This window comes from Anneissia japonica, unplaced genomic scaffold (assembly GCF_011630105.1).
Source record: "Anneissia japonica isolate Jap-2015-1 unplaced genomic scaffold, ASM1163010v1 scaffold16607_len328336_cov185, whole genome shotgun sequence".
Lineage (NCBI taxonomy): Eukaryota > Metazoa > Echinodermata > Crinoidea > Comatulida > Comatulidae > Anneissia > Anneissia japonica.
This window is the reverse complement of record NW_022703093.1, coordinates 170,314-194,957: the sequence shown is the minus strand read 5'-3', so window position 1 is coordinate 194,957 and position 24,644 is coordinate 170,314. Positions and strand designations below refer to the sequence as shown.

Below are 24,644 nucleotides of genomic sequence, written 5' to 3'. Positions count from 1 at the left end.
TAATACGAATTGTTATAATGCTTAAATATTATTGTAACATTAGTATTGCATAACCTGTGAGCAATTACTTACTCCATTTCATTTTTATCTTGATACAAAACATCAAAGCATATTACATACTCTTGATTAAATGCCATAACGATTAATTAAAAAGGATAATTATAAGAGAGTGGCACATATTGGAACATTTACGGTAATATTACAGACAGCATTTCTTTTTATTCTCAAATGAATTTTAAAGGCCTAAACATTAATAATATATTTTCTCACCAGATTAATAAATATTTTATGTTGATGCACTTCTCATAATTTCTTATTTTATATTGTATTTGCACAATAATATTTTTAATTGAATCACCTTTCTTTAAATTTTCTTCTATGATTTTATCACCCACCCTGACAATTCCCTCCCCATTCAATGGTAAGCTTTTTTTAAGATCTGCATTTAATCAGATCAGCACCAAGTTTAAATGTTGTTTGCTTTCTTATACTTGTCTGAACAAATAACACTAACTGAAAGTATTTTCCCTGAAAAGTTTTTGGAGTAAAAATTCTTGAGATATATATATATCTGTCTCTTATACACATCTCTGTATTACTAAAAATGCCAATAACCACAGAATATGCCTGTTTGGTTTTTGTGACAAATATACCACTGTGGTTTCAAAGAATACTCCATAAACTTTGAATATCTGTGTCTTGTGCTATTTGTCGATTGATTTGGCTTTTTATTGCTGCACATGTATTGTTAAATAATATTTTAACAGTCCTAATCCAAAAAAACTATAGAAAATTGATTAAAGATTAATTAAAGATATATTTCCATCAGGCTGTAAACTTAAGACCTTCTGTCTGCTATTTCAATACATCACTGAGCTATGAGACTGAGTCGTATGCACCCTTTAATTTTTATATTAAGACATTTTTTAAAATTTATTGCATAATACATTATGGATTAGTTACCCTTGGCCTGGGGAAGCAGCTTCACTAATTATACGAAAATCAGTCAGTCGATCATCCTCAAACAATGTTTAATTCTAACATTATAATTAGGTTTTATTCAAGGTTCACAGGTAATGATGCTGGTTCATATGGTACTTTTTCCAAGGTTAAAACAAATATACTATAAATAAAACGTAACATAATAAGCCTATATACGTACATTACATACATTATAGGGATAGTCTGTACACCGATCCATTTAGAGTAATGGTTCTCCCTATGCAGATGTATAGCTAGGGACTTCTGGTTGGGAAGTCCCCAGCATCGTGTGATACAAATGTAAATGTTGGAATTGTACGTAAATATAGAGTTTGCTGTTTGCCTTGATCGATGCTAGAACACCTATAATAATATAAATAGGCCTATAGGCTTTTTATTTAGGTATACAATAGCTCTGTGAAAAGGTATAAAATGTGTAATTGTTTAACTGGGGACTATATCTCAATTTAAGTGACAGTTTTATAATATATACATGGACCTTGAAATCATTAAACATTTTTCTTAGAAAGTTATCAACCATTTTGCTCTTGCTTTTTCGATAAACATAATCAAATCATTACCATTAACTTGTCTTGTTGCTTATAAAATGCATGGCTATGATAGGTTGTAAAAATTTTCAAAGAAGCATTTTTGTCTTTGACTAACTTGTGACCTGACTAGTGTGCTGTGCAAATTTCTGTTTTTAACATTGATTGTAATTGTGTATCACTAAGCTTTTCTAAATATATTTTCAATTGGGGGCTTCCAAGTTGGTGGTAAGGGGGTGGGGGGTGGAGAGGGTGCCACTTCAGCTAGATTTTGGTTTTTAATGAGCTTTTTAACACATTGTATTTTGATGCACCTGGTAATGTCCATGAAAAGCTGAATTGAGGGAGGCAATTAGAAATGCAAAATAAGATAAGCTAATCTTCCTGTATTTTGAAATTGCGAGAGATGGGGGTTTTTAAGGAGAATTTTGCTTGCTTTCAAGATTATGGGAAACTATACTGACTTCCGGCAGAATCTTGATACTTTGGGTGAACTCATCGTGGGTCCTCGTTATATGAAAGAATAGTCAATGTCCTATTAAGTTGAGGCTAAGTGAAGTTGAATAGCCTAGTGATTAATCGCTGGGTCCTGGGATCAACTCCTGTAACAGCAGGACTTTTTCTCACGACTAAACATAATTGGTCAGCTACTCGCTGTTAGGATACGAATGAAATTGGAAATATTTCTTCAAAGTTTGCACTGTTTTCAATATTCAAGTCTTATCTTTATTTAATTATTATATACGGTTGAAGCAGTATTGTAAATACAAACGTGTTGTGGAAACAAAAAATATATTCATGATCTACCTGTATGAAACAGAAGGGGAGAAACATAAAAATCATCAAAACAATGTATCATATACTGTATTCAGAAGTCACTGTCCACAAAAAACTCAAATACATCAATATTAGGGAGGACCCATTTACTCCCAGCTTTCTTTTTACTCTTTACACGTCCCTCTGTCCTTTTCCCATCTCTTCGATCCACCATCTGCCTTATCTTCTCTCATCATACACTTTATTCTCTCCCCTCCATTTTCTCCCAATCCCCTCTATACTCAACATTCTCTAACGTACAGTTTACTCTACACACACTCTAGGTTTTTGCCTCTATTCTCTCCTCTACCCTCTCTTTTGTCCACTACACTTTTCCATCTCTCCTCCCTACCCTACATTCAATTAAGTTTATTCACATAATGCATTGAATAGTAATGATACAAAATAAAAGCATACAGTAGACAAGCAATGCATTTATGTCTGGTGATACCAATAAACACTTTAAATGCCTTAAGTCTGGTACCACCAGAAAAATAAATATCTTGTATCTTTTATTGCTGCAATCTCTTCCTTCTATGCTCATGTCACCTACCTTCTCAATCCCCTCCTATCTTTTTCATACATATTGTATCTCTTGAAACACACAGTTATTAATCTTTTAAAAATGTTTCATATTTTTAATATGCTTTATGGTTCTTGTTCTTGAGTGTCAGTATTGTCACATTGCCTACCACTGGCACACACATATTTTGTTGTTAAATTTGTGTAAATTTTTGTCTCCTAATCTACTACTGTACTTTCATCTTTATGTGTGTCTTTGAATTGATTGTTTCTCACATCATTCTCATGTATTTTACTTTCTTTAAATTACTAAATTCATGTGTGCTTTACTGATTTGATCAGACTGGCCCATCAGTGACAACAGGGGTCACAGGAAAATTGTTTTTCTTATCCAAAACAAAGTTAATTTGACTACAGTCTTGATTGTTATGGTCCAAAATCACAATTTCAGTCAAATCTCTTCCTTTTGACCCTTAAAACAGATTTTATTCTGATACCCTGACCAAAACTGTAGGCAGCCGCTTAATTTGGATCCCCCTCTTGGACATGTTGGACACCCAGTCAGCATATTTTTGGAGCCACCACCATGTCCAATCTCATGTCATTAAAGTGCCTGTATTGCATTCTACAAAACAACTAAATGTAAACATGGACATCACCAATTGTTTTTATATTCCATAATTCACTTGAATAAATATACAAGTGAATTATTGTGAGTTTAACTAAAATTAGCATCTTTCATTCATATTTTAGACTTCGTGAAAAATCTAGTTGGAATGAAGAAAAAAGCAAGACGTTACCTGCCGCAAGGCAGCGCCCTCTTGTGACAAGATCAGTGGCCGCAATTGACATGAGCAGTTGTAAGTATCATGAGATTGTCTTATTAAAGAGTATATATCAATTCATTTTATTGTTTTTCAGTCATCTAATTTTTAAAAAGTGGGCTATAGCTTGTTTTATGGTTCAAATTTAGCAAATATCAAAATTAACTTTACTCTTAAGCCATATTCAGAAAGTTTTGTTTATAAAATGTTTTGATTTAGATGACAATAACATGTTTTAATCAATAAAATTTAAAGATCAAAAGTTTATCCCATTGGTTTGGAGTGGATTTATTTTCAAGACTAAAACAGCTCCACCAACAAGCAATGGAATGCTTGCTATTACTGGTATTAAGAATAATACTTTATTATTGTTGTTCCTTTTTTCATTCATTCATTCATTTCTGGTTTATTCAAAAACATTGACGTGGCAACATAAAATCGTTGAACTGTGTCAATTTACAAAGGTTTCACATTAAAAAGTTACTAAAAACACACTTGTAAAGATAGAAATACTAAATTCACACAAGAGACAAACAGCAAGGGAAATCACAAAAATCACACATAAAAAGATAACAAAATAAACATACATTTCAGCTACATACAGAATTTACCAACAGTTAATTGCTCTTGTTATTGTTATTATGTAGCATTGTCACTACCGTTGTCTGACACTGAAGCAAACCAACGTGCAATTCTCGAAGCAAACATGTCACATGAAGTTGGACTCATCGTACTGGATATCCTTGGACAATACCTCATGAACTTCAAGGTAAGGTCATGAACTATGAACTGTATTGCATGAACTTAAATGTAAGGTCATGAACTTAAATGTAAGGTCATGAACTATGAACCGTATTACATTAAATTTAGGGTGCATGAACTTAAAGGTAAGGTCATGAACTATGAACTATATTGCTTGAAGTTCAGGAACTATGAAACTAGAAACATTCTCTTTTGCTGTCATTTTTATTGGATCATAGTACAGAATGCACCTTTTCTTATTATTATTACTTGTTTATTTTTCATTATTAATATTTATTGTTTTTAATAAGTGTTGTTTTTATTACCATTGTTACTATATATAATCATATATTTGTAATTATTTATTTCCTACCAGAACCAACTTGATGCCAATGATGGTGACAACCCATTAATGATGAAAGTGAAGGAGATCTTCATCACAATCCTGCAGTTTGGCCAATCAGAATTGCTCTACAAGTACACATTTGCATCCTTGCGGGCATTAGTAAATAAGGTAATTATTTTCTTTTTAAATATGGAAAAATATTATAATTCTGTAGTATACCTGATTTTAAGGTTTTTTCCTTATACGGAAAATCATTTTTTCTATTAATTAGTTCCAAGCAGCTATGTTCAAGGGAAGCTCAACGCTTGTTGGCGATTTATGCGTGGAAGTCCTGAAGTGTTGCAACTCGCGTTTTCCATCAACACGTAACGAATCATGTGCACTGCTCTACCTTCTGATGAGGAGCAATTTTGAGTTCACAGGACGCAAAGAATTTGTCAGAGTTCATCTACAGGTCAGTTTTAATTTTGCAAAAATAAAGATAAGATAACATTGTCCATTATGACACTACAAATTTGTGATTCCTTTGACAATATACAACGTATAAGATATTATTTTAAATTTTTTGTATTTCTGTTTTTCCCGTTCTGTAATAAAACCATATAAAAATGTTTTATTATTTCACATTACAGGTAATAATTGCCGTATCAAAACTTATTTCTGATGCTGACAGCGCAAGATTCCAAGAGTCGTTGGCGATTGTTAACAACTATGCCAACAACGACAAGGGAATGCAGGTATGTGTGTGTCTGTCAAATGTGAATAAATTTAAAATAAAAATAACTACATTTAATACTTGATAAAACATAATAAACTGAATGTCAACGTCTTCAGCCTGAATGGATTGAAAGCTTAATTTATTTCTGGAATTTTAATATAATTTTTGTCTTCATATCATGGAAATAGCTATTAATTAAATTTTGAAGATATTTTATTCTCCCTCTCTCCACAGAATTCTCACTTTCCATCACAAGTTCGTGACCTTACCAAAAAGATTAGGACGGTTCTGATGGCGACTGCACAAATGAAAGAGCATGAGAATGATCCTGAGATGTATGTGGATCTGCAATACAGTTTGGCAAGATCTTACTCCAGTACGCCAGAGCTGCGCAGAACCTGGCTGGAAAGCATGGCAGAAACGCACAACAAACATGGCAACTATTCTGAGGTACAAAATAATTTTTGTGTTTTATTTCTTTCATATCCAACTATAATCTCTCTTATTAGATGATGTGACTCTGCAATGCCCCGTATATTGTTATTTTAGTATTTATATAGCGTCTATTCCTTTAGGTTACAAAGCGCTTTGTTTTCCCTGGTCATTGGGTCCTCATGCTTCAGTGTTGCTGCCATATTGGCACAGTAGCAGGCAACCCCACCAGGTACCCAGTTATACTCCTGGGTCGAGAGAAGCAATGCAGATAAAGTACCTTGCTCAAGGACAAGCGAAATGCACAGTGAGGGAATGAAACCCATGCTCATGCTTGAGACTCTCATGTTACATGCTGAATTGCCCGTCTCTCTTACCTTATCATAATATACAGTACACTCTAGACACTGTTGAGTGACTTAGTAAGGGGATGATTGGTTGTTCGTTGCTCAGAATGCTTGGAACATCCTTACTTTTAAGTAAGGGGTCAAGTTAATGTGGAGTATGAAAGACTTAGCAAGTAAGGTAGAAAGGACAAAGAAAGTCATGATGATTGGTTTGGGAAGGCAGAATTGAGGGATTGTTTAATTGTACGAAAACAATGTTTTCATTTAACAGGGTTTAAATTCAACATGTGTGGATTAGGTTTTTATTATATTATTTTATTCATCTTCTTCCTCTTAGGCTGCTTTCTGTTACATCCACATCGCTGCAATTCTAGCGGAGTATTTGAAACGTAAAGGGGTGTACCCAAAAGGTTGCTCCGTGTTCAAAACAATCTCTGCCAACGTGGAGGAGGATGAAAAGGGTGTCAAAGATGATGGTGGTATGCAGGATGTACAATATACTGAGGTAAACACATACTTTTATTAACCTGTATTCTTAATGTCAGTCTAAGTATATATTTTTTTTTAAATCATTCACACCTAACATACAGTATACTACAGTATATATATATATATGTTTTTGCCAAGCCAAAGGGCTCATAGTGGCTGCAGCTTATCCCCAGTTTCAAGTAGGGGAAAGTGAATAAGAGTGTGACGCTTCCCCCTGGGTGGGACGCTGGTCCTACACAAGTTACTCCCAGCAATTTGCTGGTACCCATTGATACTTTAGACTAAAGCAATATAAGTGACTCAAGAACAAAGGATTGAAACCCTGACCATTAGGTTTGAGAATTCTTACCACTTGCACCAAACCGCTAACCATTATGTATTCTGTAGAGTACAGGAAAATCAATGGTCTTGGGCTGGAACCACAATGTTTACAACAGCATCACACTCTTTCATGGTAGTGTATCATTTTTACTATGCCTTTATTTTATATAATCTACAGGAACACTTTGTAGAGCAGTTGGAAAAGATAGCTGGTGCATTAGACAAAGCAGAAAGGTTTGAGTTGATAGGAGAGGTGTATAAGTTGGCCATTCCATATTATGAACAGCAGCGGGACTTCACTGTAAGTCAAGCATCGTCATGCATATCCCTATCACTTTTTTTTTATCAGTCTTTTCTGTTTGTTTGTTTTTTATTCTGTTTTATTAAATGATATTATGACAAGAATTTTTATTTTTAAATACAACAAAGTAGCAAAAATAAAAATTGAACTGAATCAAACTTTAAAACCAACTATGCAAAAACTTTAACATGCTTAGAAATAGGTAGACGGTAAATTTGCTAGGTATAAAGTATTTAAAAGTGTCATCTGTTTTGTCTATTACAGGGCCTGGCAGCAGCATATGGCCACGTGCACCAGGCTTACCAAACAGTCTTGAAGGTGATGATGTCACAAAAGAGGTGGCTAGGAAATTACTATAGAGTTGCTTTCTTTGGACCAATGGTATGCTCTTATTTATCAAATCATGATTTTTTACTCACATACAAAAATATACTTATCTGAAAGCCTTGCAAACTGACTTTGTTTATTACAAACTAATTAAAAGAAGACAGATAACTATTGACATTATTTCATTTAGTATTTTGGTTCTGATGATGGTAAACAATACATTTACAAAGAGCCTAAAGTCACTGGTCTGGTGGACATTTCACAACGACTTTTTACACTCTGTGAGAGCAAGTTTGGTGGAGGTAATGTTGAGTTGATACGAGACTCTGTTAAGGTATGTATCCTCACTTTTTATATTTGTCTCGACATCCTGTAGTGCTTAAGGGGTGAATTTGAAGATTGATTGAAATGAAGTTAGCGAATTAGTCTACAAAACAAATATGATCTGATGGCAATCCGATGTCATCAGTGATGAAACTGTATTGTTTTAGTGGTCTGAATACAGTAGTATTCGCTCAATAATAGCCACTTGTATTTATGCCAACAATTAAATATGCTCATTTTGTCTACTGCCCCTTGGGGTGGGGGACAAGTAGACAATATTTTATGGTCTGGCACTTGACCTTGTAAGAATAAATCCGATTAAACGTTTGAGAGTAAATCCGGTATAGAGGAATGATGGGGTGAGTCATGACTCCATGAGCTAAAGATAAAAATGAATAGCAAGTCCACGAAATATGATGTCATACTAGATAACACCTTTCTCAGTTTACAGTAAGTTATCAATTGTATTGCCAACACAGAAAGCTGCTAGGTAAGACATCTCAAACAATCTAGTATACTTATACAGTTAGTTAATAGTCAAGTGAATTGACAAAACAGACAGCATGGATGAGTTAAAAGTAGCCCAAAAAAAACCTTATGCAGTAGACACACGATCCTGCTGGGAGCCTATTTTAACATTTGTTAAAGATTTTATATTTGATTTTTCTCCAAGGTTGACCAATCAAAGCTAAACGAGAAGATTGCATACATTCAGGTAACATTTGTGAAACCTTACTTTGATGAAAAAGATTTGGAGAGCAGGAAGACTGAATTTGAACGCTCAAACAACATCAATCGGTTTGTTTTTGAAACACCGTACACCAAAGCAGGGAAGGCACGTGGGTCAGTGGAACAGCAGTGCATGCGCAAAACTATCCTCACAAGTAAGTATGTGCTAGGTACATATTACCACATTACAGTTTGTTTATGAATGTTTAGGTCCGTAGTATTTTAAAAACCATCTTTAACAAACCAACTGTTTATTTATAGCGAGTACTAGGTTGCTGATGTCACAACACTGTGACACCACTTTGTTACTTAGCAACACTACGCAAGCAATTGATATGACAGATTGGTTCCTCAGCTAAGCTTTAAATAATAGTGAATTGTTATTTGGAGGTCTAATTTGCATAATTCCTACCATTCACCTGTATAATCTCCTTTTATTCAGCTTCGCATACATTCCCTTATGTGAAGAAACGCATCAAAGTGATGTACGAGCACCATCAGGAACTAAGCCCGATCCAAGTAGCTATCGATGAAATGAATACCAGGGTCAAAGAACTGCATCAGGTGACCACATGCATATCACCTGACCTCAAGGGACTTCAACTCAAGTTACAGGGTAGCGTCAGTGTGCAGGTTAGTATTCGTACAAGCCTTTAAATCCTGTATGAGGGCGGTATTTGTTTGATGTTTGTTTATAGTATTTATTGGTATCCATACAGTATATAAAAAAAAATACAAGTGTACATTAAAAACAAATTAAATAAATAAAGTTCATTGCAATATAACATTATATGGCATATAAGGAGAGGATAACACTTTAAGCTAGGATGCTTGTTTCAGAAGGGGTCCTCGTCAAAGAAATACATACAACATGAAGATAATTATCAAATTTAATTTAATATATGCAAATAAAGGTATAAATAAAAAAAATAATAATAATTTTTTTAAATTTTTTTTATTTATTACGGTGTAGAAAAAATGTACGAAACGGTAGCATGCAGCTAAAATTTTTGTATTACAATAGATACAAATATAAAAAAACGAATCTAATTATTTAGCCTTAATATATTGCACTTCAATTTAAAACTTCAATTCAAATTAAATTAAGTAATAAATAAAAAGAATAAGAAAAATATATATACAAATTTATCTTAATGAGAAAAAAAAATTTATTGGATTACATAAAAGTACAGTAGATTACAAAAATTAATTAAAAATCAGAACTTAAAATATAATACTTAAAATACAAAAATTATCTGCAGCTGTTCTTTTAAAGTTATGTACTGTACTATTATACTGTTTAATATTGCACAATTATTCACAGGCATTTAGTTATTTAATATTTATAGGTATTGATGAGTTTTTGTGTTGACTTGTTTTCATTTTCGGTAATGGCATAGGTGAGGATAAATAAATAAAAACATAATATAACAAAATGATTATCAATTAACAAATTTGGATATTACAAAAATATAAGTTTAAATACAAAAAATGCAAATTTTATAGAAAAATAATTGAAAATTTATAAAGACAATTTAATTTTTTTATAATATTTACAGTATATTACATAATTATTCAATTTTAAATTTACATTACATGATAATAGTACCAAATTATTTTTTGTCAACGTTATGGACAAATCACAGTTATTTGTCACATAAAACTTTAACAGAGCTTAAGGTAACGAGAGAAGGACTCTATCTATTTTACTATTGCTAATATTTTAATGTTGAAGGGGCACACATCGCCATTGATAGTAGTTTTTTTACAGCTTTTCCTCCTCCAAACCCTCCTGTCTTGTTCTGAAAATTACTTTCAATTGTTTGTTTTTATTATTAGTTTTTATGAATGATGAAGGGAATGACATAATATGTTTTTTAAATATCCAAACTAGAACTCTGACGTTTGATTTCTTTTGTAAATTTTTTCAGGTAAATGCTGGTCCAACAGCATATGCAGCAGCGTTTTTGGGAAAAAATCAGGAGAAGCACTGGTCCAGCCAACATGTATGGGAACTCAAGCAAGTTTTTAAGTGAGTTTGTGAAAATTCTTTCGTAATCCAAGCGCACCGTGTTGTATGAAGGTCATACGAATATCGGTCGATGAATCCATCTCATTTTACTATTGCTAATATTTTAATGTTGAAGGGGCACACATCGCCATTGATAGTAGTTTTTTTACAGCTTTTCCTCCTCCAAACCCTCCTGTCTTGTTCTGAAAATTACTTTCAATTGTTTGTTTTTATTATTAGTTTTTATGAATGATGAAGGGAATGACATAATATGTTTTTTAAATATCCAAACTAGAACTCTGACGTTTGATTTCTTTTGTAAATTTTTTCAGGTAAATGCTGGTCCAACAGCATATGCAGCAGCGTTTTTGGGAAAAAATCAGGAGAAGCACTGGTCCAGCCAACATGTATGGGAACTCAAGCAAGTTTTTAAGTGAGTTTGTGAAAATTTCATAATCCAAACGCCCTCTGCTGATTGTTTGTTGGAGGCACACTGAGCAGATTTTGGTATTTAAAAAATCTGTAGGATCAGGAAAAACTAAATTGTTAATATCTGTGACTGTTTTGCCCTATTAATAAGCAATATTATTATTAAAGAATTTTAGGCAATATGTTCATTCATGCCTACTTTATCTGATTTTTATTCAATTTATATTTTAAGAAATTTCATCGTTGCATGCTCTGAATGCCTTGAAAGGAATAGCCAGTTAATTAAATCTGATCAGTATGAGTACCACGACAAAATGAAGGGCAATTTTGAAGAGATGGTTGCGGCTCTCTCTGAACTACTCGGTGAAAATGTAAGTTTAAAATTTTAAATTAATTTTAATACCATTTTTAATTATCTGGTAGTTAGACATGTCTATTAATTTATTATCATCATCTTCATCATCATTATCACCAAATTAATTTTTTTTATTATTATTATACTTTATTTTTTTATATATATTTTATTTTATTCATTCTGGCAAAACAATTAACAATATAAAACATTACAAATAACATACTCATTGTTATTGTCACCATTATATTGTTCTTATTATCTATTCAATATTATTATTACTATTACCACTATTCTGTTGTTATTAATATACTTTATAATTATATTGTAATGGAACATTCCGCTAAGATCCGCCCCTTGGATATTGTTGCTAAGGTCCCAAATGTATGGCACAACTTGTGTGTTTGTAGGACTCGCCCATATTCGTGACCTTGCTCTGATTGGTCAGTTGTTAAGTTTGATTGACACTCCAGAAAGGTCTGTTGTAATTAGAACAATGAGAACATGATATGCAATTACATAAATAAAAATTAAATACATTTTGTTATATTTTTTTCTCTCAAAGATTCTTGATGAGCTTCCAACACTGAAGACAAAATCTGCCAGCCAAGTATTCAGTAATATAAGTGATTCCTGGGCAGTATAGATTATTAACTGCTCATTTGCATATTGCACACCTGTCCTACTTCCACATAGATCAAACCATATATTGGAGTAAAATACCAAATATCAACATTTCCATGTTTGTTGCTGTCAAAATCGTTAAATCTCTGAAGAAGTTGAGATATAGTTTATCACATGTACCTTAGTACATGACTGTAGTATTACAATACTATTGTACAGGTATCATACCTTGTTATATACTTGTCATACCATACTGTATATTTATTTAATTTTTTTTTCGATTTAAAAATATTTATCCTGGATGAAACAGCCAAGGTGATAGTTGAGATTTTTGGTCCTGGCTTATAATAAATAGACGGTGAAAAATACTTAAATGCAATTGTGATGAATTCAATGAAGAAAAATACTTTTCATAACCTGATTATAGAATAAACTTTACATTTTTACCCTAGCAATTTTAAGTTTTATTTTAAACAGTATTAGTTTTAGGTGTAATGACATTAAGAGTGTTTGAATTTAGAATGTTAAGGGCTTGTTTGTCAAGTTCCATCTCTAGTATCACTGGTACCTCTGGGGTGCCATACTATGATCACTAGTGTCTCCGGGGTGCCATGCCATGACCACTGGTACATCTGAGGTGCTATACCATGATCACTGGTATCTCTGGGGTGCCATACCATGATCATTGATCAATGATACCTCTGGGGTGCCATACCATGGTCACTGGTACCTCTGGTGTGCCATACAATGATCACTGGTACCTCTGAGGTGCTACTGGTGTGTCATACTCTGGTGTGTCATACTATGATCACTCACTGGTACCACGTGAGTGCCATACCATGATCACCGGTACCTCTTTGGTGCCATACCATGATCTCTGGAACCTCTGAGGTGCTATACCATGATCCCTGGTACCTCTGGGTGCCATACCTTGATTACTTGTACCCTGGAGTGCCATACTATGATCACTGGTACCTCTGGAGTGCCATACCATGATCACTGGTACCTCTGGTGTGCCATACAATCATCACAGGTACCTCTGGTGTTTTATACTATGATCACTCACTGGTACCATGTGGGTGCCATACCATGATCACTGGTACCTTTTTGGTGCCATACCATGATCTCTGGAACCTCTGAGGTGTTATACCATGATCACTGGTACCTCTGGGTGCCATACCTTGATTACTTGTACCCTGGGGTGTCATACTATGATCACGGGTACCTCTGGGGGGCTATACCATGATCACTTGTACTCCTGGGGTGTCATACTATGATCACTGGTAGCTCTGGGGTGCCATACCATGATCACTGGTACTGTTGGGTGCCATACCATGGTCACTGGAATCTCTGGGGTGCCATAGCCTGTATAACATCTTGGTGTTATTTAAGTTACATAAAGATACATTATACTTTACTGTATACAAATGTCATCTACTGCACTGTAAACAAGTGTTGTATTCAAGGCTCTTGCTCAAAATAATGATTTAGTATTCACAACCACTAAGGACATTTATGTCTTTTAAGAATCAAATCATTTTAATGAATCAAGTTTAATGTTTACATGGATTTCTTTAAAAATTGGACAAAAGCTTGATGCAAATATTATAACCTATTTATCTATAGATACTTTATATATAGTGTGAATATGTTTTGCTTTCATAAAGCTTGGAATTAATATATTTAAATTTAAATACGTAGATTCCCCATCCCCCTATAATGCAGGTTATAATCCAAAACAGTTCGATGGTTCAATTTTTGAAAAATCTTGTGTTGTACTGTAAAGTAAGAGTTTATTATAATTTCAAGATGTATAATTTATCACGAAACATAATAAGTTCCTGGATTTGATGTTGATTTATCGTTAACAATTCATTGGAAATGTTAGTTCAAAAAATGGAAATTTAAGGATGAGATTCAGTTTTTTTCAAATTTATATGATTGTGATCCGCTAAGTATTATCAGTTTTGTAACATAAATCTAGCTTCTTTTTTTGAAATTTGTAAAGTCAAATTATTTTACTATGATAATTTTTGTAAGAAATATGAAAATAAAAATCGTAAATATAATTGAAGATTTTCAACTGAATTAAAGTGAATCGGACTAATTCAGAATCGAAAATAATGTTAAAGTTAAATAATGTGAAAGTTTGATAATGTTGATAGGAAAGTTTTAAGAAGAAAGAATTATGGTCAAGTTTAAGACCAAGATAGAATCGTTGAGATATTTGTATATATTATTCTAAATCTCTGATATACGAATCCATATAACTTGTATATATGAATAACGATGATAATAATATTAATAATTGCATTACGATGTGGATGGAAACGTGTTAATGAAACGAGACAAAACAATTGATGCGAGTCTGAATTTTTTTTTTATTGTTTATCAAAATTCACGTTAAAAGTTAACCGTATGAAACATAATCGTTAAATTGTGACGTCATTTTATTTACTTCTTAGTAAAAATAAAAACTATGAATTAAATAGAATCAGAAATAGTGATGTGAACTTGTTTTTATTTTATGAAATCATAATACAGGTCTCCCTCCAATTAATGACCTCTCTGATTAAAAAGCACCTCCAATTAAGGACATCCTTGCAGCAAATTCATATTCTTGACAGCAATTTGACCTCTGAAAGGTCATTGTTTGTCAAAAAACAAGAGCCTAAGACGACTGAAAAGCGGAGTTTCCTTCTTTCGTTCTGCCGGGTAAAATCAATTACTGTACTTTAGACGACGTTTGTAGACTACCCTACACGTACCAAAGTCCGCATGTGGCGACGCTCGAGTATTACTAACTATTCAGCGTTTTTACTATATTTCTAGGTTTCCTATACGTTTAATCGGCCCATGTCTCAGCCACAATATTTTGAGGCCAATATTATTTACGAACCCAGTTAAACTTATTTACTAGCCTATTTCAGCGTGCTAATTTTTACATTTAGGCGACGCTTGTTGTAGACTGGCATACACAGTACCAACGCCCGTTTTTACTATGTTTCTACGTCAGTTCGTCAGTGTTCTAATATAGACAATGGGTCGTGTCTCATATTATTTGTTATATTTTTATTATTCATTATTTTCACTTGACTCGCATAAATAATTTTGTTCGAAGAACATTTATATGCAGTTGTACTTCGCAGCACTTCACTTGCAATTTGCAATTTCTAGTCTTTAGCATTCTAATTACATACCAAAGCTGCCAAAGCTGCTAAAGACCATAGAAACCCCGATCTCAAAATTAGTCTTTAAGTGGATGGAGACCTTTATATGTAGGCCTATGTCAGTGTTGGCGAAGATACACCTATTACCACAGAAATTTTCATTAATAACAAATTTCATTTTGAAAAAAAAAAATCCGGGGAAAATTAGATTGACCTGTAATTTAAAGTGGCTAACCATTGTCAGGTTCTGAAGATTATCCCGACTATCAAAGTTGAAAGCTTTAGTCAAGTCAACAAAAAACCGTTTAAGCTGCACTGAGTTTGATGTTCATCGTTGATGGATGTTGCTTAAATAACAACTGCAACATTAAATAATTTTAAAGATAGAATTTTCAGAAGTGACGCAAGTGCACTAGTATTTATTATTTGAAAGATTTTAGAGTGAAGATCACTGAAATAAAGTACAAGTATACCAATTGAGCAAGGTATGAAGTAAAGACGAATTTTGGGTTAATGGTGGATTGTGCCGACGAGTGGTTGTAGTCAGAAACTGGTAAAGAGAACCGCATATCATGGTTTTTGAAATTTACAGACACGTCACCGACTCCCCAAAATGTTGCTTTGATTGGTACTGCAGCTTTGAAGAACTAATTAATTATATTTGTAATTACAAGTATTAGCCTACAATAATATGGTAAATATTCCGTCCTATATATCAGGCATTTAATATAATTAAGTTTAATTTTTGATAGCAATCGTTCACATAGCAAACCTACTTGAGAATATTCGGAAGGTATTAAGCGATTTACTCCCATATTCATCAAAACATTGTCGGAAGCTACAATGCTTGGATAGCTCCTGAAATATTTTGAACATTGAATTAACAAACTAATCTACTTAAATTGTATTTATTTGCTTGATTGTCGGTAGTTGGTTAGGTCAGTGCTCGATTTAATATTAAGCCGTGTTTGTGATGGATTAATTTTGATCAACCTAATATGTACTAGTCACTTGACAAGAAACAAAAAATCAGTGCGAAACCTACGTACCTTACTCCTTGATCAAATTACCGAACGCGTGGCAAGTTTAACTTTATGGAGGAATAAACTTATTCCTCCATGGCCCGCTCCATGATTTAACCGTGTAGAACGTTACTCAGGAATAACCAGGTTGTTTACCGGAGGAGAAATTCCAATGCGAACAACGTGACCCGGATATAATCCACGTGCAAACTATGGTACAAAGTAATCTTTCGTTAGTCAATAATGAATCCATGCAAAAAAGATTTTTATTAATTAGGCTAAAATCTGATTACTTGGTGCTGCTTTGTGTACTAAAACGCTTAACTCAAGGCAAACACGAATGAATAAAGTGTTTATGTTTTCTCATAGATCGACTTAAAAATAAACTAAAACTTAAAATACTTATGTCAGTACTGTATGCTCGAAGTACGATTGCACATCCAGGCCCACGACACTCAGCAGCTTGGAATCTAACATCATATTTTTTAAAGTTATGACATTTTAATACACAACACAAAACCACCAAAGACAGAAGTAGACAGGGAAACTATAAAACTGGCTGAGACTAGTTACGCAGTGAAACGCAGTGATAGGACAATTTTAAATAATGTAAAGACTGTATTCCACAATAAGCGGGAATTGAAGAAAGTGGTGCGTTGTGTATAATGTATTGATTGTTACTACTGTTTCGAATGACCATGTTTGGGCGTTTTTGAGACAATATCATCATAATCTGATCATCATTCTGTTTCATCATTCATCGTCGTCATCAATATCATGATCATTCGTCATCATCATCGTTATCACCATCATCGTTATGCACCGTTGTCCTTATCATCATTTCATCATCATTCTAACGAATTGATATTTTTCGTTAATTTCAAAACATTTTCAAAGCTCGCAAATCAATCAATACATCGATCGAACAAATAAATAATAATTAAGTACACAAAAAACCAAGATGAATGCAACACATTTATAAATATGTCGTTTTATTGCAGCATATGATCTGGACTAGAAAGAAAATACACCAACTATTATACAATTGGTTTAAAATTATATATGGGCATATACGTGGCGATTAAGTGACAATATACAAGTATATCGAATTTACATTAAAACGTACCGAAGGTTGTATTTATTTTAAGTACAAGAGCCAATGATACGTCAATAGAGAACTAAAAAGTATTTTAGTTTTAATTTTTTTACATGACATGAAATATGCTTTACATAAATCTCACATTAAGCTTGCGGAGTGAGTTATGTTTGTGTTGTGACAACAAATCATTTCGAATTGGGATTGGAGGGCAAACAACTTAACCACTATGTTACACCTCCGCTTCTTTTTTGTATTTAAAGTTAATACGTAGGCGTTAAAACATTTTAGATGAGTACTATTTGAAGTTATTACAGTGTTATGATGACTGCTTATTTTTAAGTGTGATTCATACGCAACGCACGCGAGATTTAGTGTGACCTCAAAATTAGACGCGAAACTTTGGTTCACACTTTGGCTACAAGCTTCAAACGCGAGAATGCGAGACTAGACGCAACAACGCGGCGCGACTGTTCCACTATTGCCAGTAACATCATCATCATCTCATCTACTTTTATAGTTTTATTCCCACTATAATCACTACTACTGAGTAGCTGTCCCCGACCCAATCTTAAATGTTCCGAGATTCGACCGACCAATTAGCGTCGCCGAAAACTGTAAACGATAACTATGCAGCGGTTTTATGGAAACCAGAAGCTCTGTTCACACTATCAAACTTCATGCGACAAACATCAATTTTTTTCATATATGGGTATGAAAATATGACGTCATTATTGGCCATATATTGTACGGGATTACTCAAATTTGTCACATAAAAACCGATAGCGTGATCATAGCTTCTGTCCTTTGGTTACAAATTGTACTGTACATGTTAACCAACACAGTAAATTATTTTAAGTCCTGTTTTTATAAATTTAAGACAGTAAATGTAATTCATTGGCTTATGCTTTAAGTAGGCCTATGCATGACATTTAACAATATGCTAATAGTCTAATAATTATTAATAATAATTTTAATTATATATTGTACAGTGCCTGTATGTGCTAATAAACTTAATCATGTTAAATATCACTTTCGTATTATGAATATTTAAGTAAGTTATTAGAAGGTGATAAGTGTGTGCATTGTATATCATTCGAAGACATATTTAAAATAATACTGTTTGTAGGCCCTACTAATAATAGCAAAATCTGAAGAAGATTCATTACTATCATATTCGCCATGAAAGCCCTCGTTGTTTCCATGAATTTTTTCTAATGTCTATTATCCCCTCGGAACCATCTTTCACTGTCGCGGTATCACGCAAATTGGTAGGGTCAATCGTATATTCGTTTTGAAGTTCATTTACAGTATTCATCTCTACACTTGGTACAGTAGGACTAATTGTCTCTACCGGGTTGCCTCCTGCAACGACACCGTTCAACGAGGCCTTTGTATTATCATCATTTTTAGGTAAATAACTAGCGTATTTTTGCGTATCCCCCTGCGGTTCTCGGAATTGTAGCATATTGTAGTCAGGCGATTCCAGATTATGAACGTCTTCATTATTGATAAATGATTTCTCTACATAGTGTGAACCATTGGTATGTTCGGAATCTGATTTTGGAAAACGAAAAGGATTTTGTGGGACACTATCGTACGTGTTGTACTCTGGAGAACGAGGTTCACCTCCATCATGATCAAATTTTAATAAGTTATTGATATATTCATCTATGACTTTATCTCCATTTACAGCAATTGCGCTGTCACCTGAGCATGCGCTACTCCTTTGAAGCTCATCTCGTTGATCAGGTCGACAGCGCATTGAAATGTAGCGCTTTACAGCGCGAGATTCTTCGTCTGTAGGCCCATCGGAACGCGGGACCTCCGCATTTGGTGGACTAATACCTGATTCATCATCATCGGGTGATAAACCATTGTTATGAAATGCAGTTTCATAAATGTTTTCTACAGCAGTGTGTATGACCGTAGATGTCATATTTACGGCGTCAATAGTGTTTCCTGGCGGTATCTGGTTGGTTGAATTTTCAGAGTTTTGATAAACCATCGTTTCAAAATTGCTTTCATAAGGAATTTTTTTATTTGAAAGATCAAGGAGTACTGGGACGTGATATGGGTCTTCAGCATCATCACGGTGTCTTCGAGCATTTCTCGGTGGCAAAGGAGGTCTCTTCCCGCTCATAATAGTGAAATATGTATCACTTATCGCCGTCTTTGCTCTCTGAGGAAAGGAAAATATTTGAAATGTTATAACAATTAATAACCCCGTATTTAATCTCTTAGTGAAGTCTTATGGGGACACATGTTTATTTAAATAAATAATAAAGATAAATAATAAAGAATAATAAATATATAATATCGTTTCATGCAAAGTTTAAACGCTTAGGATATAAAAGCATATTTTATAAATTAATAGCAATACAGTATTACTAACAATAGTAAATTAATAAAAGGAGGTTTTTAAACGGTACCGTAACAAACATGGATGACAATTTTTATTATATATTTTACATTTGTACAAATCTGTTGTTTTATCTATTGTAGACAGAGATTATATAATTTGTTAAACAGCTTGAGTAAAACGATTCTCGAATTGCTTATTTCCGTGGTGGTGCAATATTTGCAGGTCGTCCTTGGATCGTCCACAAGCTGTTTAACTTATGTTACTTAAAATATGGAGGAATTAGTTTAGAAACTAAAATTCCTCCAAGCTTAAAGAAAGTCAGTAGCACGGTGTCCACGGTTTGGTATGCCGATCGGTATTATCGGGGGAATTCCCAGCCTTTAATGTGTATTCCATTTCTTGTGTTTGAATGGAAATAAATTAATATATAAACCAAACTATACTTATAATATCAGATTCCGGTTTTATGCCACCTTATTCAATAACTTTTACACTATTTTACTGGTGGATATTGAAACGTATTAAAATGGGGTTTATTTTATTGTATACATTTTATATACGGTACTTTATTAATGTATTGGTTTGGAACTTGGAGATAATCACGTGTTATTTTATTGTATACATTTTATATACGGTACTTTATTAATGTATTGGTTTGGAACTTGGAGATAATCACGTGTTAAGCTTAACACATCGTTCCCTGAACACACTCCTGGATAAAGCTTTTTTTTTCAATTGTATCGTCTCAAATTTGTAATAAAAAAATCATTAATTATACATTATTAATTTAGCTTAGATATATTTTATACGACAAATCGATTGATGTCGAAATGTTCGTAAGGTTTCCGTTTTTTAATAGCTTTCACAAGATAAAAGAAGTGAGTTGTCAATAAATAATAATAATATTAAAGATTTTTATAATTTCAATCATGATGAATGAACAAGAATAAAACATTTGTATAAATACGTAGTACGCTATTTATTTTTAGTAAATGGCCCTTTCCGAGTGTCAATCAAATTTAACCACTGACCAATCAGCAGAGTCAGGAATACGCGCATGTCTCACAAACTATCACGTATATTTACAGTGTCAGGAAAGGTGTCATTATGCAAGGAAAATGTCATTGTCGCTATAATTGTCATGATATAACATGAAAAGTTTTAAAATATCGCGGCAAATATCGAAACAGTTTATCATTGATTCAACAAAATAATTATCTAATTTAAGAAAGTTATAATGCAGAACTATAGGACAGTATTATTTACGCGTCTTTTAATTGGTGACGAAAATATTTTCACACGTTTTAATTTTCCTATTTAAAGTTACTAACTTACTTAAATATACAAAGTAAGTCGAAGTACACAGAAGCACACTGTTCATTAACATAAGTCTCATGACAGGAATAACCATTGTTGAAATAATCCTAAAGAATTTGTGTAGTGTGTGTGATGAGAGTTCATTCGTTTTTCACCACGGTAACTAACGTATGGAAAGTAAAAATCGTGACAATACGCCGTCTGGTAGTTTGAAATGCGCATTGATAGGTATGTCAAAGGTCAATATATAGAAATAAACAATCACCTTATATATCTTTATAAAGCGTTATAAATTAACAGTAACTGATTCTAGGTGTAGGCCTACGGTATACAATTTAGCAGATTAAAATACAGATGGTAAAATTCGACAAATAAGCATGTGACTGTATTTGGTATTCTTACCTTCCAAGAATGCTTCCGTTTACTCTTTTTCGACCTGTTAATAAAATTAAAAAGATATTTAAAAAATTCATTATAATTATCGTCTAGTTACTTATCCTATTTAAATTATAATTATTGTTAACACCATTGTCCGAGCCACGCGTGAATGAAGGTTCAGAAACAAATGTCCAGGCACTACCATTAACCTTGTTATTTCATAGAACATCAATTCGATTGTCACCTATTTGTTCTTTAGCTGGTAATGTTCACTATCATTGTGTTCATCGTCGTCTGACGTCATTGTCATATCATTATAATTATTGATCATTGGCTCATGTGCAATGTTTAGTTAAACGGCCTTCGAACACAGGCCATAATTAAATGTATAGTAAATACAAGAAAAAAGTAAACAAAAAAATAAAATGTTAATATGTGAATATAGGCATACATTGTATTTTTAACAGAAATTCATATCATGGAGTACCTCTAAATGATTATAGTAAGAGACAGGTAAAAGGCTTTACAGTACTTAATTTTTCCCAAATAAACATAGACAGTAGTATATCCCGAAACAACAATTAAATTTACCTTTTTCTATAACAAGTACATATTTTCACGATAATACAAATAATGAATATAGCACCAAGAACAGATACAATTCCGATCAAAACAAAAACGACTGTCTGGGAGAAAAGTAGTACCTCTTTGTCGTCGATGACGGGAATGTTCGTGGTACTTGTAGGGGCATAAGAAACTCCATGATTTGTGCGTAAATTGCTGGGAGATGTATAAACAGTGTCTAAAGAGGTAAACATTTTTGGATCCGGATGTTCAGTACTTTCAGAATATTCGCCGAAGTCAGTAATTGTTGATATATGTGACGAGGCCATTGTTGTTTGTTTATCCCCCGTAGAATTAAGTGACTCACTAGCCGTCACTACGTCATCAGTTGAACTTGATCCTAAGGAATTTAAAAATTCTGGCGTTTTTGCCTGGAAGGTAGAATTCCCTGTGGCGATTGTTGTTTCTATTCTTTCTTCTGGCAGACCATTTTCCGGGACGCTTCCCATGGTGGGGTCCTCGTAATGTGTTGTGGTAAACTGTGTTATTATCTCTGTTACTGCAGTGAAATACTCCATGTCTGATGATAAGGATGAGTGTTCAACTTTGAAAAGAACACATACAAAATGTGAAAATTCAGAATAATAAATACAATTTTATTCATTAAACGAAACAAAATTAAACTTAACCATAAAAACTTAACTTGTGACTCGATTCGCAAAAATGAAACACATGTTGTTATTAAAATTTAAATAAAATTCAAACTTAAATTGTGACTCGATTCATCGTGTGGTTTTTGATTCAACAAGTTATGTGGGCAAAAATATAAAAAGTGAATAGTTAATTTTTTTTAAATCAGATTTTACAAACTGGAGCAGGCTTGTAACACAGTCATAAAGTAGGCCTATAACTTATAAGTGGTCTTTAATATAGAGTGACAGGTCTCCAATTGAAAGCCAAGCTCCGTAGGGAAAAAAATGTTGATGTATTGTTATACCTGGGAGATGTACTTCTGTGGTTGTACTACAACTGATTTTATATTTTTTTTCTATAGACACAAAAATAGTGTTTGATGAAAATCTTGGGAACTGTCAATGAGAAACAGATTTTGGAAAGTTTAAAGATTGATTAAATATTAAAAAATCTGTGTCACATTATCCGTTACCAAGTTCTTCCAACATCATTTTTGTGTTTTAGAAAAATCAGTTATAGGCCTACAACATATCAACAATTTTTTTTTTTTTTGGAGCCTGGTTTATGTTCATCTTGTCGAAGCATAACAGCCCACAGTAGGTCAACGTTAACAAAGCATGGAGGAGCACCTCAAATAGTCATAAAACAAAGTATAGGAATGTTCATTCTCCCAGGGAGGTGTAAGCCTGTCCTCGTGTCCACTTACCTGTTGTTAAATTGAATGCAAATCCATGATGTGCGACGCACAAAACTATCCAGATAATAGTTTTCGTGGTTTCCATGATAGATTTTCCACAGCAAATTTAAAATCGAGAACGCTCTAGAACTATGCTAGAAACTAAAATAAAACAACTGATGATGTTAAAAGCCCGATAGCAACACGACCATAGTTCTCAACTGCCAATCAGGAAATAACTTCTTCGCCGTGGTTTTAGAATGTGCCAGGCAGTCTGAAATGTTTATGCCAACGGGAGTCTGATGATCTTGACCTACGAAATGGAATAGTCGAACACTCGACCCTACTTTTGAAGGATATGGAAGTTTGGTATAATCCACCGAGGTATAGCTAATCCATTAACAATACACCGTAGATTACCATTATTCACTTCTTTGTGGATAATAATGCTTTGCCATAGAAGTGTTCAAATAGTACGCGTTTCATAATGAAGTTGTGTTTTATATTTCTCGACCTTCACAATTACGTAGAAAAGCCTGAACTCGGGGCCTGAACTTATTTGAAGTGACAATTAAGGTCAAACAAACTGGCACTTTAAATGAAAGTGGACCCCCGTGAGGCCTCATCCTAAATAAATTTAATAATGATAATAATAATGTTTTTAATTCACAAATCTTAAACTTGATATCACTTTCAAATTTAAGAGTAGGCCTATGCAAAGAATGAACTTCGCTAGTTAATTGCGGATTTATAGGGGGTCGGGTGTGAGAGGCGACGTACGCCTTCCTCCGTATTTTTTTTTGTACAAATAAATTAAGGCTTATTAGAAAATTACCATGCTAAAAAGTAAAAATCTATCAAATACCATCCGACATTATTCGCCCACTTCCACCCCACCTCTCTCTCTCTCTCGGCTCGCACACTATCACTCCCCTTCTTAACAGACTGGATCCGCCCCCGTTGCGAGGAGAATATTTATTTCATTCCGATTCAACGTCGTCAAGCTGTCTATATTAGCGTGTAGCGATCTTATGGAAACCAAACTTAACTTAGATAAATAGATAATGTGGTCCCTAGTTCTCAATTAATTTGTTTGAAAGGACTAAATTATTTTTAGAGGGCCAAAGATAATCGGCGATTTGAAAGCAGTCGTTATATACATCTGAGTGAAATTCTTTCCA

General features: G+C 33.5%; 2 protein-coding genes across 36 annotated transcripts in view; one reads left to right on the top strand and one right to left on the bottom strand.

The window, feature by feature from the left end:
* Positions 1-12,376, top strand: part of LOC117104293 (dedicator of cytokinesis protein 9-like) — an 81,466-nt gene extending 69,090 nt beyond the window's left edge. For 34 of the 35 annotated variants that reach the window (XM_033245043.1, XM_033245046.1, XM_033245048.1 and 31 more), the window contains 15 exons: positions 3,621-3,727; positions 4,339-4,460; positions 4,809-4,946; positions 5,050-5,232; positions 5,411-5,515; positions 5,731-5,946; positions 6,613-6,780; positions 7,264-7,386; positions 7,651-7,767; positions 7,904-8,047; positions 8,711-8,921; positions 9,209-9,399; positions 10,698-10,798; positions 11,439-11,577; positions 12,124-12,376. In XM_033245043.1, the coding sequence (XP_033100934.1) occupies positions 3,621-3,727; positions 4,339-4,460; positions 4,809-4,946; positions 5,050-5,232; positions 5,411-5,515; positions 5,731-5,946; positions 6,613-6,780; positions 7,264-7,386; positions 7,651-7,767; positions 7,904-8,047; positions 8,711-8,921; positions 9,209-9,399; positions 10,698-10,798; positions 11,439-11,577; positions 12,124-12,204 (2,146 nt within the window). In that variant the 3' untranslated portion in view covers positions 12,205-12,376. The remainder of the gene's footprint in view (positions 1-3,620; positions 3,728-4,338; positions 4,461-4,808; positions 4,947-5,049; positions 5,233-5,410; positions 5,516-5,730; positions 5,947-6,612; positions 6,781-7,263; positions 7,387-7,650; positions 7,768-7,903; positions 8,048-8,710; positions 8,922-9,208; positions 9,400-10,697; positions 10,799-11,438; positions 11,578-12,123) is intronic. The other variant, XM_033245051.1, reaches the window with a different exon arrangement.
* Positions 12,377-17,338: 4,962 nt separating this feature from the next.
* LOC117104306 lies at positions 17,339-23,933 on the bottom strand. Its single transcript, XM_033245098.1, has 4 exons — positions 23,494-23,933; positions 22,122-22,698; positions 21,555-21,588; positions 17,339-19,652 (listed from the first exon to the last, which is right to left on the bottom strand). Exons 1-4 carry the CDS (start codon positions 23,567-23,569, stop codon positions 18,642-18,644), a joined length of 1,698 nt encoding a protein of 565 aa, XP_033100989.1. The 5' UTR covers positions 23,570-23,933; the 3' UTR covers positions 17,339-18,641.
* Between the last annotated feature and the right edge of the window lie 711 nt (positions 23,934-24,644).

Coding starts and splice junctions, on each gene's coding strand:
- LOC117104306 (XM_033245098.1), bottom strand. CDS start 23,569: ATGGAAACCACGAAAACTATTATCTGGATAGTTTTGTGCGTCGCACAT. Junction 22,699..23,493: donor TGCATTCAATTTAACAACAG/GTAAGTGGACAC, acceptor TTCTTTTCAAAG/TTGAACACTCATCCTTATCA. Junction 19,653..21,554: donor AACGGAAGCATTCTTGGAAG/GTAAGAATACCA, acceptor TCCTTTCCTCAG/AGAGCAAAGACGGCGATAAG.